The sequence below is a fragment of the Bombus pascuorum genome, chromosome 4, assembly GCF_905332965.1.
Source record: "Bombus pascuorum chromosome 4, iyBomPasc1.1, whole genome shotgun sequence".
Classification (NCBI taxonomy): Eukaryota; Metazoa; Arthropoda; class Insecta; order Hymenoptera; family Apidae; genus Bombus; species Bombus pascuorum.
The window spans coordinates 9,676,369-9,695,425 of NC_083491.1; the positions used below are offsets into that span (position 1 = coordinate 9,676,369).

General features: G+C 37.6%; 1 protein-coding gene across 1 annotated transcript in view; it reads left to right on the forward strand.

Annotated features, from left to right (window-relative positions):
- Positions 1–11,396: 11,396 nt before the first annotated feature.
- The window catches only part of LOC132905983 (uncharacterized), a 214,074-nt gene continuing 206,413 nt past the window's right edge, over positions 11,397–19,057 (forward strand). The window contains exon 1 of the mRNA XM_060957795.1: positions 11,397–12,063. Coding sequence (XP_060813778.1) covers positions 12,012–12,063 — 52 coding nt within the window. The 5' untranslated portion in view covers positions 11,397–12,011. The remainder of the gene's footprint in view (positions 12,064–19,057) is intronic.

Below are 19,057 nucleotides of genomic sequence, written 5' to 3' on the forward strand. Positions count from 1 at the left end.
ATTCTATAGAATACGCATGCTGGGATTGTTAATTGTAAGTTAGGATCATGAGTATTAACATTTGGAACAACCAAGGTACAAAGTTTTTACAAAGCTATTAAAACTTCTGACGCGAAAGTAAGTGTTGCACATCAAGCTCTCATAACTTTTAACGACGATTATATGTTACACGTATCATTCAAAGTTGAAATATTTTCGTGGAAAGTAGCTTTACATGAAAAATATCTGTCAACTTAACAAAGTACATACCGAAGGATAGGCTTTCGAGATGATTATCATTTCCAATTCTTTTGGAAATTCTAACGACTCTCGCAAAACATTACACAACATTCTATCTCGAGACAATATTATACATTTCATCGTTTTAATTAAGTTGGTATACAGCGACGATTATTTCTAATAGACTCAATGAACATCCGTTTTGTTCCTAACCATTACCTAACATAGACAACGAAGATTCTACCTCATACACATCTATCTGAGAATTAATACAAAAAAGATACAAATCGTGCTAATTGTAAATCATTTAAAAAATATCAATAATAAGAGATCTCTTTCAAAAATAGAATATGTCAAGTATCTGTATCATCTTAAATTCTCAGAAGAATAATTTAAGCTCCGACATTTAGAAGAATCACCCAGTACATACATGGTACGCGGTAGTTAATGCCATACAGAATGTGCATCTTTGAACGACTTTATCAGTTCGGCGCCGTGGTTGCCGACGCCGTTCTGCCGCCGCGGAATGTCTTGAAAGAGTGAGAGAGCCAGTCCCTTGATGCTACCTCGAAACACTCGTTAATCTCGTTGGTCCAGAAGCGGGAAAGAGAAACGGAAAGGAGAACCGTAAGCTCTCGCAAGAAATCCTTTGGGAGACTCTATTGACCCTCGTCCCTTTCTCTATATAGAAAAGCAAATAGGTACACCGGTAGGGATGAACGAACGTGATCGGATCGCCTTTCCTGATCTAAACGATGTCTTTCAGAACCCGATACGCATATGTAATGCGTGTTCACAGAGTTTATGGAATCGTAATAGAGCAGAAACCTTCATCGTTTGAATATCAGTTATTTAAATGCACTCATTCGTCTGATCGTGAAATGGTCTTGGAAAAATCATCGTAAATATCTGAATCGTCAAAAACACCTGGACAAAATTTATCTTGACATTAGATCATTGAATGTTTCAGGTCATTCTCGAGTGACTTTTTCAGATATGCAGTGTATAAAGAATTTTAAGACGACAATCAGATTGAGATCGTAGCAGGGCTACGGTCGTGGTATGATTAAATTACAAACTTGGATTTCCGATATCACTGTTTTAAGTTAGTCAGTTCTTGATTCTACATTATCCTTTTTATGCATAAGAAACTACTTCCTTTTCGCGAAGGGGACTTTTGCAGTATCATATACATTATCAACTTCTCAGGTCGAAGCTTCCACAGTCCACGCTTTAGTCTTTACTCGGTTTTCCACAACGCTCTTTACGAAATTTACTATCCACGAAGCCTACCTCTGTTTCGATTAAAAAAAAAAAAACTACAATTTCGCATAACCACTATGCACGAATTCTTGAGTAGGCGCTTTTACCTTTGAATATAGACTGAAATTTCGGAAAGTTCTCGGTTCGCCGCTGTATCACTTGATGTCGTATAATTCGATCGACTTTCCAGGTGATATTATGCGCGTGGAAAACCTATTTACCGTGGCATGGAGCCACCAACCCGTGACTGTGTTTACAGTCCAAGGAGATTGTGTCCCCTATGTCTACCTCTTCGAAGGAAACGCGAAAGTTTGCACAGTTCGTTCGAGCGAAAGAGGGGGAAGGATGGACGTGGGTACTTGGCCGCCTACAATAGGCGCCTAACAATGAGTTTACCGGCGGCAGCCGAGAGACAATTTCGAGTAAACTTACAGAACGATGGGATTCGTTATCCCAGTTATAAGCTGTGCTGCTGCTGCTGTTGCCTCCGACGCCGTTGCTTCTTCTTACGTTATATAGGGGGCATTGATCTACAGGCCGTAAGAGACGGCAATAGCGTAATGGCTTGATGATTTAAGGACGCAATTAGGCAAAGTGGAGGGTTTCGTGGAAGTTGAACGTGCTCAACCAAGTATCCCTGCGTGTTTTCGCAAAGGCACTAATTATCCTCTGCCGGGCCGGTTTTTCCTTCTACCGGTGCGCGACAACCGGTCGATTTTGTAACGAGCTTTTTCCGCCCGCAGCCTCGCGAAGATGGCAATTGCCAAGTCCCCGGTGAATATGCATATTTTTCTGCCGTATTTCTCTCTTATCCTCGCCTAGCTCCCCTGGAGACTGCGTTATCCATTATCATTCGCGCGATACAGAAAATTAAAATACATACTCGCGGCTTTTCGCCTGCCGCGAAACCGTTACAGCCAACGTCAGTTAACGGCTGTCACCTTGGGCGAACATTTTTCGTGAAACGATCATCACAGACGTTGTATTTAGCGTAAAACCAATTTCTGCCTGTGATGGCGCTCTCTCGTTGCTCTTATCTGATAACGAAATCATGGATGTTCATGCAGCTTTGAAGCTTTTGAAGGTATCTAGAGAAATCATAAGTAAACCAATCCGTTGTGAATTTGCTAGACACAAAATTTATATGTACGTTTGGAACGCGCATATCTCTTCTACACAGAGAACTAGTAACAAATGTTGAAAGGAAGGGACGAGAGAGTGAGAGTGAAATAATTAGAACTATTTGTGAAACGATTTGCTTAAGGTACGATGCGACAAAGGGGATGCAATTCCGACGAAGAGGAACACTGGAACGCTCTAGCTCCAAGTAAACATTGACTCCTATACCACACAATTCTAAATTGGAACTTGTATATTTGATCACCGCTATTCGTCGTACGGATTTTCAAAACAATTTCTGAAATTAGAATCTTTTATTATTCCAATTATTTTCTTTCTTCCGCGGAAGAAACATCGTGCGAAGGAGAAAATAAAACGGATACTAGGAAGGAAGCAAAAGTGAACAAACAGAGCCGACGAAAGAATCGACAAGGGAAATAATGAGTGAGACGGAGACAAACAGCAAATGTTGAAGAGGGGAGAGAGGTTGAAATAAGGTAGAATGGAGGGAGAAGGGGTCGTTTGAAGCGGTTTTTTCCGAGTGTACGTAGGTACAGAGCAACACGTCGCTCGTTGTGTGCTGGGAATACCGACCCTTACACGATTAATCACTGCCATCCACGTAGCCCTGCTCCACGTACGGAAAGAAACGAGAAAAGCTCACGAGAAGAGAGAAAGAGAGGGCGGCAAAGGGAGAAACGGGCGGATTGTATATATTTCGACTCGTATACCACTGACACTTTGGACAGGAGATGCTTTATTGCCAAGCGAGTGCGGTTCAGTCGCATTTTCGTACTGGACTAGCTGGATAAAGCGCGAACGTTTACCGGTCTACCGAAGAAACACGAACTGACGTCGGTGAAAAACGTACGAATGTTGATGGAGGAGAGAATTTTCCGAATATTTTCGGTCTTATCAAACCGTCATATTTTTCCGCTTGAAAAATGATTATCGACCATACGATATTATATTAACTCTAAGATAGTCGTGGTTGTTCTATTAGATATATGTAAAATCATTTTATAAATATCATGAGATATTTTATAGATTTTCAAATAAAAGTTAACATTTAGTTACCTATTTATATATCTTTTGTACAAGAATTTGTGTTGCAGCACAGATTAACAGGAAGAAAAATCTCTACTATTAGTTAATCCGAATTTAATTTCGTTGCATATTACTGTGTTTTGCTTCCATCTCTTTCAAGAATGAATCAAACGTACGTACATACTGAGCAAACTCTTTATTATATATTTTACTCTTTTGTATTCTTCTTCCCTACGATTCTGTGAGTTTTATTCTATTCTACAATTCCGTATGCAGGTATCTTTTGTATGGAAAGACGTATTAGCTTTTAAAAACTGTGAAACGTTTTATAAGAGAATAATAAAATATGTTTTTAATTAAGAGAAAAAGATAGATTTACAAAATCTCTATCTCTAGGGAAGTTTAATTCAGTCTTGTCGCGAATATGTCTTTAATATTGTACGAAGTGGATTGAACAAAGATATGCGGTCTACTTGAAGTGTTTATTATCCAGTCATTCAGAATCATTCACAATATTCTTTCGTTATAATAAATTTAACTTATTGACAAGGCTGCTTCGTCATTTAAAAATTACGAAAAACTAAAAAATCACGAATGTGAAACTTACAAAGACAAATAAACTTCATGTAAATTTTGATTTATATTTCATAGAAATGGAACAATACGTTAAATAAGTAGGAGTTATCTAATTAAAGAAATCATCATCTCTAAGAAAGTTCTCTTATTTTACCTATTTATACGATATTTCTGCTCCACGCAAACCAACTTTCTCATCCCTCCAATAATTATCGACTGTCTCTTTAATAATTATTCACACTACATGAGTGAAATTTCTCCCACGTAATTGGAATTCGAATACATAGACATTGATGATATTTAAACATTTCATGTCATGCTTCCGTTCCAAGCTATAGGAAAGGCATGAGCGGTAGCGCGGCACGCGGAACTCTTGTCATTGAGAAAAGGAAATGAAGTCTTCGCTTTGACGTACCGTAACGACGAGGAACAAGACAGGCTTTAAAAGCTTGCCGAAACAATTTTCGGGATGAAGCGGATGACGATAAATCGTAAACGCGGTACAGAGGAACACCGTAGAAAGAAAACAGTCTCCCAAGCATTTGTTATTCCAGCATCGTACTCCCGGTATATCTATAAAGCTGCGTACATCGAGGGAGAATGCCACTTTCAAAAGTGTTGTCGCATTTTCCATAGTTCCAACCCTCTTCCTCCGCCCCTTGTTCAACGTTAGAAAGTAATTCGCGTGTGTTGAATGCACGTTCGATACTTTCGTCGTATTTCGCAGCGGCTGTATGCAATGTCTGAGAATATATTTTCATATTATACACGCGACAATGGCGTAACGACGGTGGAACGACAGAAAAAAAGAATCACGCGTCGCGACGCATACGTCTTCTTTGCTACTTTTAATTTAAATTGAGTTTCTGCTGGGTTTTCCTCCTTCCTTTCTTCTTTCTTTTTATTTTCCACCCCTTCATGCTGTAATTTAATTGAATGAATTTATTATCGTGCACAAAGCTAAGATTATGAAAGCTCAAACATGTATTACGTACATCCTTAGAAATCGTATTTGTTTTTTAAATAATTTCGTTCACATGCTTTTGTTGGTACGCCGTGTATTCTTTATATGGTTACACGTAAATTAATTTCGTTGGCCGGCGAACGTGACACGTATTTTTACGAGATTTTCTGGAATACCCGGTTGAAATGATGACTAGTGCTGATATTTCTTTAATCATGACTTTTATGTGCTGAGACAATTTGAGAAAATTAATTTGTAGGCATTTTGGCGTCTATTATTCGTTATACTCTCTGTCTATTTAGCCCTGTTGTTAGTTCGCGTATATGTGCAATATATAACGCCCCGTTTTTCTTTTTTAGGATTCCTTTCCATGTATATAACTTAGAAAAGCTTGGAAGTAGAAAATCGAACGAAATTTTCTTTTAATGATTATTCAGTTTAATATCTATAAATAATTTAATAAAAACTAGTGAAAAATAAGTTTTTATATTTATTAACAAATTATTATTCCGAGCAATGTGTATTAATTTCTTTTTTGAAAATTGGTAACTGCAATACCAATGACACGGTGAAAAATCATTGGTGAAGCTGGAAATAATTAAAGGATTAAAATTCAAATTGGAATAGCTACTTCACCATTGAATAGAAGTAAAAAAACAAAGAATTCGTTGCTGTTCTCTTTGTACACCGACTGATCAAAAGTGTAATTACTTAAGTAACCTTTAGTGCAAGCAGTAAACTTATATTTCTTTAGAGATTTCCTGTAGAAACTAGATTCAAGTAGATTCTTCGTATTCTCTCGAAAAGTAGCTATTCAATTAAAATATACATATACCTATGTATATGTTTCAAATAGGCTTTGCGTAAATTGTATTGTAAATTATATCATAACAAGATACAATAACCTGTTTAAATACGATAAATTTTATTAGATACTTTACAAATCACTGAAAATGTTTCCCATTGTGTAGAATAGAAATTTCTATTCTTCGTATTAAATTTTTTTCACTGACATTTATTAGTAACATATTGGAAGGTAAACTTTTAAAAATGAAACTTAGAATGGAAACATTTTATCTTATGTTTCTAACTTGTTTTCTTTATTTCGGATCAGTTTCGATATAAAATTACTGACAGATTGAAACATAAATAAATAGGTATAAATGAAATTTTGTGTAATCTTTCTTAAGTCATCAAAGTTGAAAATTAAAATATCATGAATATATCATAACAGGAAATAACATATCATTATCATTTGTCTTTTTAAAAATTAAAGTTAACTTCTTTGGTGAACGTCTTGATGTAAGTTATAGCCTGGCGCTTCTAAAGTGGTACTACATCTTGTTATACATCTTATCTCGACAAACTACAGGCAAGAAACGTCCTCTCTTCGAAGTTTCACGGTTACGTAACAATTGGTGCTTTTTTATTCCCTTCGTTTTAAATATCCGGCTCCCGTTGGTACACTGTGTCAAGCAAGGGAAGCTCCCAGTGTTTATCTTTCTCCTTCTATACAGTCAGCAAAGTGTTAAGAGGAAATATATCCAAGCAGATGTGTGCATGTGATTTCTCTTGAAATGTTTCATTCGTGTTGATGGTTCGAAGGAACGGAAAATATACAAATTGTGCAATAAACTCATGTGAACGCCATAAAAATCGCGCCGCGAATTCCTTAGGAAAATATCGAACAAAGAGTGCAGCCATGCAAATTTGGACAGTTAGAATTAAATTAAAAACATAACTAGATACCTTTTATACCTTTCTATCGATAAAAAGATAAATTCTATCGTGAAACGGCCAGAAATAACCGACGAATATTTGCGTATCAATGTTTTTCATAATATTCGATAAGCAAACTATTCTTCGCTGCAGTTAGAGTTATAGGTTCAAAATACAATTGAAAAATCTGCTGCGCAACATAATTCTTTTTATCGTAACGTTAGTATTTTGAAATTATGTAATGTACGAGATAATAGATATAATTATTATACATTTATTAGACATGCTTTGAGTACTAAGATAAAGTCTTAATACGTATACTACACATTATTATCTAAATGTTGCAATAATACAAGTTTATGCTTGTTAGACTTAGTTATTATAGGGTAGGTAATAACGTGTTTGTTTGTACGTACCGCGGTGATATGTTTGTAAACAAAAATTGAAGCTATTTACAGACGCAAATATACGCCTCAGTTAAATTAGTTAGACCGTACTCCAAACGGAATGAAGTAAATGACAAGGATGTCAATTTAAAACTATCGTAGTTCATTGTTTCAGTAGAAACATATTGTTCGTAAATTATATCGAAAAGAAATAAAACATCTTAACGTATGATGGCTTATATATTGCATAAAAAAAGGAAAGGTTGATGTTTAATGGTGATTTAACGGCAGGGTGCCATCACCATCTCCGTATAATACATGTGATAACATTTATATATCACTTTGAATATCACTATGAATATATTATATACTACGTCAACCTATTTCATTATTTAATATATTTGAAAGCGTGTTTTTATAACAGAAGTAAGAAGCGATGTGTTGTGACAATAACTTGATCCCTTTATATAAAAAATGTTAAGTGTACCTATGTGTATATATATACGCATGTTTTAAAAGCAGAAACAATTTCATTTGAATACAAAATACGTCACGAATACTGTTATTTTTAATAAATACGTCATATTAAAAAATAATTTTGTCTAAAGTGTTTAAATGTATCTTTTATCTGTACTATACATATAATGCGTTGATCAAATTCCACAACCGATAGTAACCTTTCTTATAATTTACTTCCTTGAATAAACTAATATTTTGTTTTGTTCTTAATTAATAACGTAATTAAAATTACATTGTGTTAGAAACTCAATTAACTTACTGTTTACCGTTATAATATTTTCTTTTTATAATAATGACAAAAATAATTCCATATTTCTGACACTAACTTGTTGCATTCGAACATTGTTGCATCGAAAACGTCGATAGATAAACTCTCCTTACACTTAAACTTAAAATTCGCTTCTCTGTTGACATATTTTTACATCCACGCGAATACGACGCTTTCTTTTCTCTATCCGAACTAAACATTATGATTTCTAACTCCTCGAATATCTTTTTCTTGACTCTCTGTACATTAATCCTGTTTCTTCATTCGCTCTCGTTACATACCACGACAAATTATAATTTCCACTAAAGCATGATGGATATCTAATGAATATATGGATGAATACATAATGGGATACAGTCATGTATCTTAGAGTAGGCTAAAATACGAAGACCAAAAGAAAGAAACGCGGAGAAGAGGAGGGTAGAAAGAGAAAAATTGGACGGCCGCTGAAGTGCGTAACGGTGCGTCGTTCAATGCTTCTGGCGAGACGATACACTACGGCTTTTTACATATTACCCTCTTTTTGCTCAAGTCCGTTCCCGACTCTCGATACTTCTCGATGGTTCACGCTTGCGCTTGTAGGCGTTCACATAAGTTACACGTTTTTGAGAGTATACATACCGCCGTCGTAGGTATCGTGCATATTTTTCTCCAGGTTGCTAGTCGTTCCACGTGGGTGTATGTACAGCCCCATCCATAAGTCTTAGGATACTGAAATACATTCCGTATATTACATATGGTCATCGCGATTTTACATTCGTACAGGATAACGATCCAACAGTTTCTAAAGACTATGGCAAGGGAAACACGATGAATTGCTTTAACCTCATCCTTTAAACTAAACTTCGTGAAAAATGTTATATAAATTTGATACGAAATTCAGAAAGAGAAAGGATCGAAACCCTGAATTAAAAATTGGAATAAGAACAAATATGATAGAAAACTCAATAATACGAGTGTCCGAATTGGTTAAAAGTCTTTAATTTTTATTCATTTTTACGTTCGATTCAAACTAGCTCATAATTCTTGAAGCTTTTAATAATTTCCAAATAATTCCTGAGATTTATTTCCTTTCCTGTAAATATCCCAATATGTATGAACGAATTCTTAAAGATTTTAATAATTCCGCAATCATTTCCGAGATTTATTTGACTTTTTGTAAATTCCTAAATACTTATTACCGAGAGTGTACATGTAATCGCGCGCTGCTCTCGTACAAAGGACGACACGTGGAAAGAGGAAATAAGTAACGTGCGATAATTCAGACGTGCTTGCTTCCTGTCTTCCGGAAACTAACGCCGTGTTCCCGTGTTCTGCGCAAGAAAAGGAATACAGTTTTCGCCCTTTTGGTCCGAGTTGTCCTATTAAAGTGCGATCTTCCGAATACCGTAGCGGTAGCGTAGACAGAGATCCAGACGTGAACCGCTGTGAATGAGGATGGAAGGTAGTTTTATACGTTCGAGGTGGAACGACGATACGGATAAACGACGCAGCGGTAACGAATGATGTCTTCGTAATATTTCACCGGCGTCTTGCTGCCTTTTGCGCGCTTCTCCCCGATCCCCTTTTCGCTTCTAGGCACTTCCGGGGTCAAGATTCACGAGACATGAAAAAGGAAAAGGCGGAGAGCGAAAGAAAGAAAGGCGACAAAGGCTGAGCGAAAGAACGGGTCAGGAAAAGATAAATTGGAATCGCGGATGTGCCCTCGTAAAAGCTACGCTTTGCTGGCCTTTTTGCGATATTCCTAATGAATGCGTGCGTATTTAAGCGGTAAATTGTTTTCTGAAAATTCGAGCATTTCGAGAACAAGATATGCGCACCTACTTTGTAAGATCGTTTGTTAGATCTTTCGGCGTAATAATTGTGAGATGTGGGCTATCTTGCTGGTTTAGAAGCTTCTTATCTTCTTGGTTTAGAGAATTTTATAGGTAATATTTATCAAACGTCCTGAAATATAGCTTAGAATAAGTAGCAGAGATATACTGGATGTGAAATATACTATAACATTTAGTGCATATGATTCGTAAAAACAGATATGTTTATTATTACAGAAGTATTATGTTCTTTGTATAATTCCACATATCTGGTTTGTATTGATACGTATATTACACTTATATTACACGTACGTATCATACCTATCATATGACGTACCTATCATACGAAGATAGTTTATATACATACGTACGTATATAAACTTATGCTATTCCAACCTATATGATAATCCAAATTCGATAGCTCTCCTTTAAATTGCTTTTCAATTAACAATATTTAATAGAATATTTTCTTCACTATGATAATATTCAATAAAATATATGTCCTGCGTTATTTCCATTTTAATACGAACTAATTACAATACGAACTACGAAGTTCAAATATCTTTCTTTGTGATTTTGCAATATAGAATTTACATTACAAAGCGAGTCAGATGTGCTTCTAACAATATCCCTGGAAAAATCTGGAATTCTGTCCGGCAGGATTTTCAAGTAGAGTGGCTAGATAGCCACGAAAATCCGGCACGGTTAGTTTATTCGGTCATAAATTTCGCGACGCGTAAATCGTGCATAAACGTAATCGCTGAACAGACAGGATACAGGGAACCGTGAATCCGTTACTCATCGAGCACTTAGATTTCCTAACTGTCGTAGGTCGACGTTCACATCCTCCTCTCGAACTTCCAACGAGACTCCGTGAATTGCGTTGTCGATGTGCCTTCGAGCGAGGGATCAGCATACATATGTTGTTACACAGTTCGACACCCTGGCGCCTGCGGACAGCTCGACCGATGCGAGACGGACAAGAGTGTAATGCGCGTCAGAGGGATATCGTAGGTTGTGGGTAGAGTACGTTTGCGGTTTGCCGGATAGCATTCAACGTCGCTTCGGCCGGCCGTCGACGGAGACGTTACAGACGCTAGAAAATATAGTATAAAGTCTCGAGTAAGAGCAAGAGGAGGAAGCCGTGGCTCGACAATGGCCCTAATGCGACTGAATGATGATACGTAACAAACCTTATTCAACAAAAAGTTTCGGTCGGCAAATTGAATCCAGAGGGCTTGGATTCTCTTTCTCCTTCTCTGTGTTCGCGTTTTCGTCTCACCCCGAAAGGAGGTGTGGAATAAGATCACGGCGCGACCCGTTGATCGTGTGCGTGCAGAGAGGGCGAGTGGCGATGGTCTTCGTCGAACGAGCACGAGCGAGAAACGACACAGAGCGAAAGAGACGCGCGATCTTTCGGATGGTTCGGGCGAAGCGCAGTGGTAGGGATAGAAGGGCGGTCTGCGCACGCGCGGCTCGCGGCGGAACAGCTTCGCGCGGCGACGCTCAGTCTCGTCTGTCGCAATCCAGTGCAGATATACGTGCAATTACCCTGTCAACAGTGCTTAAAATCTCTTCTGGTGCTCGTGGCTTTGCTCCGCAAACGGTGATCGATAACGTTCGCCGACCGATACGGCATCGATCGTATTTTCTGTTCGCGCGTTACACTGCTGCGAGAAAGAGTTTGGATCTCGCGTGTCGCGGCCACGTGAAGGAAAAATTAAACGTCCCTCCGTCTCGCGGTTCACGGCGATTCGAATCGCCGCTGTCGCCACCGCCGCGATCCTCCGGCAGCGTAGTTTCGCGATCAGTCGGTACCGCACGCTGCACACGGTGAGTTTGACGTTTCGTTTCGGAGACAACGTGTAGTGACGGGTTTCGTTCGGGCAAAAACGGTGGCGTTCACCGCCCACTTTGTGTACCATGACTATCTCATGAGACAACTATAAATCAATTGTCAGTTTATAACGTACATTGATGCGTTGCCAAAGATTCTCTACACTTTCCATGTTTTCGTAATCAACGTAACGGAAACATAAATACGCGAGTGGTGTGCTAGTGTGAATAAAAAGACCAGTGATCGAGACAAAAAAAGAGAGGTTATCCGCGGATTCGAGATGACTCGCCACCTGTGGCTAAAAGCAGCATTCGCTTTCTTCGTGATATCAGGTAAGCTGTCGCGAGTCGCCATCGCGTTTCATTCGTATTTGGATAAACATACGGAAGTAGAAAATACATATGTGAAACACGATGCGTGTTTGAGTGTGCGTTGACGCGTGGGACGCGAGTAATCGCGTCTAATGTGACAAAATGACAAGGATCATCGGCTCTCTGCCTCTCGTGCCGGATGAAATATTGTCGTGTGACACGGTGCCGTTACCTTTTTTCTTAGCACGTTGTCCGGCATTTCGCCAACGCGAATCAGGGGGCGTCGTCGTTTCTTCCGTACCCTTGGTCAGCTGGTGGTTTCAAAAAAAGGAATGTGACTGAGCAAAGCGAGAGAATAAAATGGCGGGGAAAATATGTCTTACGACGACTGTTGACACTATTTTGTTTGTGCTGTCGCGGGAATCCTTTTTTCATCGTTACGCCGGAAGCGCGAGACGAGCAGACAAAAGGAAATACGCTGAGCTCGCTAAGCTCCGTTAAGCAAAGAAATATTTTTTGCTTCTGAAACCAAGCGTGCAAAGGAGTTACAAGGAACAATGTTGAAAGGAGCGTGGCTTTGTACCTTTTCGTTATTGTCCCAGCTGATTCACTGAAATTGTTCTCCAAGGGAGAACGCGTGGATCTTGTGCTTTCTATCGTTGAGATATAGGTATCGAGGTGAAATTGCGAAGATGTACGTTCATTTGCATCGAAGGACAAAGAGCGTCGAAGAACCCTCTAGTGGCCTTTCTCCCGTGCGAATCGTACGAAGAAGAGGCTAGAAGAGATACCAAGTCACATTGGTCCATGAACTTTGTTGCGGTAATACGCTGGTGCAGTCTACCGCGTTCGCAATTATTCTTCGTCTTTTATTTCACACGATATTCCATTCGACATACGTACCGTATATATACATATGTGAACTACGATTATATCCATAACGTGAAATTGCTGGATGATTTCGTACGAGTAGCCTGCAACGACCGAGTAATGACTTTGAAATTGGCAAAGGAAATTCCGGTGCTCCATACAATCAGAGTTCTTTGGAAATGCAAATCGATTTCATTTCTCTTTGGAACGATTTCTACGCGTAGCGGTGCTCTTTGTCGTGGCTCGATATCTCGGTGCACTGGCCTCTATCTTCCTCTCTCCTTTGCTCATTCCGTTCCGAAAGCGAAATATCCTATCTAATAGACAAACCTTAACGAGTCTCTTTGTAATTAAGAAACTATTGCGTCGGCATTTATCGAGTTTTCTCTATCGACGTTCGACGAATGATCCCTAGGAGCCGTGCGCTCATTTGGGGTGTTGGCTCGTTTGCCTTTGGGCGGAAATTCAAATCGCAGAGAAGAAGGTTATCCCTTAGCCCGTGTGGCAATTCCCTTTTCACCGTGTTTCTCGATCCCTAGCTTGATTACACTCACGAAACTTCGTTGTCGTCATCGTCGTTGTGTAAACTCATTTGATTCCGGGGCCTTGCTTTTTCGACGATTTGCAACGGTTGCAGTCGCCTCCTTCTGGAAGTCTCGCTCGTCCCATCGCTGTTAAACGAGCTAAAGCTACCTTTTCACGGTACGGATACTCGAGACTAGGAGAATCCACGCTCAGCCTTGTACATTGTTAAGACCGGATACTTGACTAAGCTGAACCAAGAGAGAAAGAGAGAGAGAGAGAGAATCACTTTTGACTGCCTTGGTCGAGTGTAATCTCTGTGGTTGACTTGTGCACGGAGCGAAAGCAACGATTTACGACACATTAACGGGCCACGGCTGTACCTCTCTCGCGGAAACTTTACAGAGTGACTTAACTGAAGCGGGCAACTCTCTTTACTGCCGACGCTGCTTCAAACTCCTCGACGCGCGTATTAGCCAAGCGAACCCGCTATCAGTTTCGGTAATAATCGAGGACTGCCTTACCGATGTTGAGAAAATGACACGAGTTAATCCACGAGTACGAGAAACGTCAAAGTAGTCGCCGGCAACTTCACTGGTGTGATAGATGAGTTTGGTCTAGCGATCGTAAGTAAGAGTGTATACTCGATTGTATTCTCTGGCAACTTGCTTCACAGCTGATGACTGTAAGATCGAAATCGATGTCGGAATTACATAGTGATGACAAGAGGCTGTTATAAGTAGCTACTTATAATTACTGTAATTAGCTTTCTTATATAATTGTTTACCGATAGATAATATTAATTAATTGGCAAACGACAGGTTACAGATTATAAATTTCTATTATACAAACAGCCTTCATGATGTTTACTTAGGATGGGATAATCAGCTGATTTTGTATTTTGTAAAACTTCTAAAATTTTCTTATCGAATGTTACTTTATTACCCATTTTATTACTATCATGTAAGGGGATCTATTAATACTGATACCTAGGTACAGTTCTGTGAATTGTAAAATTTCATTCATTATATTAATTCATCTTTGAAATGAAGAATTATTAATTCTTCGATCAGGGGTGGTAATTTTATTATTTTATCAAAGAGTCATTATGATCCCTGAATTAATTCACATGAAAGAGTGGCTGAAAATAAAAAGTAATATCTTCTTATTGGAAATTTCGTCTCCAATTAAATCGACATTAACAATTCATGGAATATCGTACCTATTCATCGTATTATACGATGAAAGACAAATAATAAAAGAAACGTTTACCACTGTGGTCCATGCAAAATTAATTGAAATTATCTTTCCTGATTTTTGACGTAATCGTATCCTACGTATTACGTGTGTATATAGGTTATTCTCAATTATTCTCAAAATTTGCAACATCGATCGAAAACGAGAAAACGGGGAAATATTATTCTACATTTTCTGTTCATTGTTTCATATACAATTACCACCTTCTGAATTAAAATACAGTTCGTTCCATTGCTATACTAATGAATTTGTATTATTGGTAAGGTGTAATATTGTACAATTGATTGAAGAAGTTTCATCAGTTCTAGGACCAAACATTGTCAGTTTTATCAAACTGGACACGTTAACGTTATTGTTACGATATCGTTTATCTTTAGCTACAAACAGCTGGATTTTAATTGGAGGTAACCATGTCTTTGTAAATTACGCTGCCTGTTCACGTCACGTTGCATATTCTCATTTGACGAGCTTTGTTTGAATGCCAGCTGGTGCAAAAACTGTATACATAATTTCTTTGATGTTTATAATTTATTCATCGCTATCGTTCTGTTTTTGTTGCTAAGCGAATTTCTGAAGATCGTTAGCTGTTCCTGTATGAGTGTACTTTTGTAATTAACGTACCGTCAATTACATTTGATTGTTCTTTGCACGATGCCGCGTCGAAGAAAGGAGTTTTAGCTTGAATTAATGTAAATGACGTCGAATAATAGCCAGGCTTTTTTCACTCTCGCGGATATAAAGCTACATAAAGGAGCAATAAGTCCACGTTCTCCGTGTCATTAATAATCCATTCGTTTTTCCAGTTACAAACTTTTAGAATGCTATTAATATTTTTTAAACTCCGCTTTACGTTTCAACGAATAAGAATAAGGTTACACACATAAAGGATCGGCTATGTTTGTTGGAAACCTTTGAGAATTGCTTCGTGCCGTAGAAATCGGAAACACTTTGCTATACTCCTCTATAGTTAAGAATATCGAATACGTTTCTCCTATATAAAATGCCAACAGCGACACGTATAACGTACAAATTATTCTGTTAATCGATTCTTCATTGGTTCAAGTTCGATGAAACTCGAGGTCGATAATTGATTCGACATATTTTAATGAAACATTTTCGCGCCATGCGTAGGATATGTCGTTGGAGAAGCAGCAAAGGACGCGCCTCATATGATTGATAATAAAATATATCAGGCATATGACATTGTATAGTGACATTGTATAGATTATGCGGTATCCAAAATTTTTAAATTCAATCTTGAACTTTGCGCGGAACAGTCAAGTTTGTTTTACATTATGAGACACCATTAGTTTTTAATATAATGACGGAAGAATGAGAAGATATCATATGTGTCTGTTAGGAGTCAGACTGGTCAATTTACTCCTTGCTAATTTCTATATTTCATTACATAGGTGTGTACCCATTTTCGAGGAAACGTTCTCGAATGCTCGTGAATTCGAATTTTTTGTTTTCGTCAAAGGAGCAAGAGCGATTAAGTGGTTCCAAAGACCACGGTGTATCACGTACTGTCAATCTTTGATCGTAATAGTACAAGTTATCTCGTTAAAGCGGGAGAATATTCTCCAATAACTAGAAAACTCCTCTTTGAAACTCTGTTCAGAGGCGGGGGTTGGCTTCCGTTGAAGATTAAGGGCAAGCTTTTTATAAGGGTAAACGTTCGCTCGGAGCAGCGACCAAACGAGTTGAAACGAATGCCTCTCTTCGTATGTATGAGCATCCGAAAGGATGGAGGATCACGAGAGGACGAAGAAAGCGAAGGTAGAGAAAGAGTTGAAAGAGAAGCTGGCGAAGATAGAGAGGAGAGGTTAGGCCAGTGTCTTTGGAGTAGACGGCGTGACTGTCGACCGGAACCCCGGGGGGCTGTAATTTCATCTCGCATTAGCTAGGGAAAGTCCCCGCGGGATACGCTGAATGCATCTTACGGTTCGCGGACTTCTTCGGGGCAAAGAAAGAGGAAAAAACAGCCGAGCCTTGAATGAACCCACCGGCTTTCTTGAATTTCCATTGCGGCGCAACTGCGCGTCACCACGGCCTGCATAGCGACCACGGCAAAGGACCACGATATCGCGAGAACTTCTATCGTGCGTAGTTACATTCACGCTTCACCCACTCTATCTTCGCCTTGTCTTTTTGTCTAAAACGTAAACGAAGATCACAGGAGGGAAATATCGCAACCTGGATAGAAAACTTGAAAAATTGTATAATTATTGTTTTATTTTGTTACAAGAAAATTTGTTAAGATCCATTAATATTATCACTATGCTAATAAGAAGAACGCCCTACTTTATAATTAAATAGGAGAATATTTATGCATAATTGAAAGTGGAAATGAAGAAGTTGTAAATTACTCTTCAATATGTGAATATTATGATGAGCAATATTCTTAGAATTTTTAATTCGATGAAAAAAGCCCATGTTTAACTGCAGAACGAAATAAAAAGACAATTTTGTTAACGTGGCATTGATCTGACATCGTACTGAATTTTAAAACTGTTTTCTTACGGAGAATAGGAAATTATCATATTCTTTGCCTATAGGCTTCACATGTGTAAGGTATGCAATGTACTATAATAACCTTTGGATATATTGTATAAGGATATATAGGAGTGGGAATAGCCGCGTAACGATGAGAAAGCGAGGGTGGGAAACAGAAACCTAATCGAAAGCTAGTGGCAGGAGAATGACTTCGATCCGTCGAATCTTTACTGGATGAGACATTTAGAGCACGATCGAATCTTTATACGAGTGTGAGGTGATTCAGGATGGTTGGCGAAGCAATTAGATGGGCGAGGTATTCTTGCTGTGAATTACGACGTTCTATTAAGAACGTACTCGCTACTTCCGGACGTAATTGTTTGGTTAACGCAGAAGTAAATGGAAAATTTTCTGAAAGGAAAATTGTGTTATAAATCGGCGGCATTTGGCGTTGTTTCTTTTCGTTCTATTAAATGGAGTTAAGCATAATTATCTTTCGTATCTTATTCTTATGGGTATATATAAGGATATAGGAATATAGGGATATAGGAATACAAGGAGTAATAACTTAATGTACACTTGAACACGTAAAATATTATTAAAAGTATAGACATATTTTGTGACTACGATGAAATCTTTATATGGAAATACAAAATTTATTAATTAAATGTATATTTTTTGTATAATATAACAATTCACTTGATGAAGAATAAAGCAACGTAAGCAACTGTACCTACAACAAATTATAGGAAGGTTAATTGAAATTAAATTTTTACGATAAAAACACTTGTAGATACGTATTATGAACAATGTTAATGCGAACTGCTAAAAAACTATAGTTTCCTAATGAATCGACCGTTTCAATTGTCCGTATAAACAGTACAAAATAACAAATAATATAAAACGTTGTCTTTAAATATGATATGAATGTTCTGTAACTTAATCGACATTTGTTTCGATCTTTTTTTTCATGAATCAGTTTCCCTGTATTAAGTACTACATATAATCACAACAGTTTTATCAGACTACAGTAATAATAATTGATTTTCCAATCATGTGTTTTTATGTTGTATTAAAAGTATGTTTAGTATTTGTATAAATGTACATTGATGTGTATACTTTTGAACTGTTTTATTTTGAGAATACTATTTACAGTGAATGAGCAACTGTATACGTAATTACAAGTTTCGTTTATTGCAGGTTTCAATATTTTCATTTTACGTTGCCGTTTGTATTGATTGCAAAATGTTTGTGAGTAGGGAAATGTTTATTGAACGTGATATGATAAATGTGTACTTACATCTACATATATCTACCTCTGTGTAGCCTTAAATGTATTACATGCAATCGAATTTTATTTTGTGCCCTTAAAATTTCTTTATTAGTTGAATTAATTGGCAACGAGAATAATCGAAATTTTGTAACATTTCACAGCCTCGTGAAAATTTCATTTATTTTTGTATATAATAAATTGCATATGAAGGGTTAAAAAGAAATTGTTTGTAGCAAAAAGCTAACAATTTACGAGTAATCATTTTTTACGAAATTAAAGATAAACGTTATAACGTCACTTTTTATAAAGACTTTGTGTAATATACATTTACGATACAAAGTAATCACTAGGCTGCGGATATTTATATAATTTTATATTATCTGCATATAACCAAAGAGATGGAATTGTAGAGATTTTTTTCGCTCATTCGAAATATTATAACGAATTGTTTACTTTAGATATTTTAGACATTTCTGTATATCTAAATTTCCCATGAATCTATAAAAAATCCTGTTATCCACGCTGTGATACGTTGAAATTATACCGACAAGGAACAAAAAAGGCTGGTAAATTTAAATTTATATCTGCAGAGTGAGC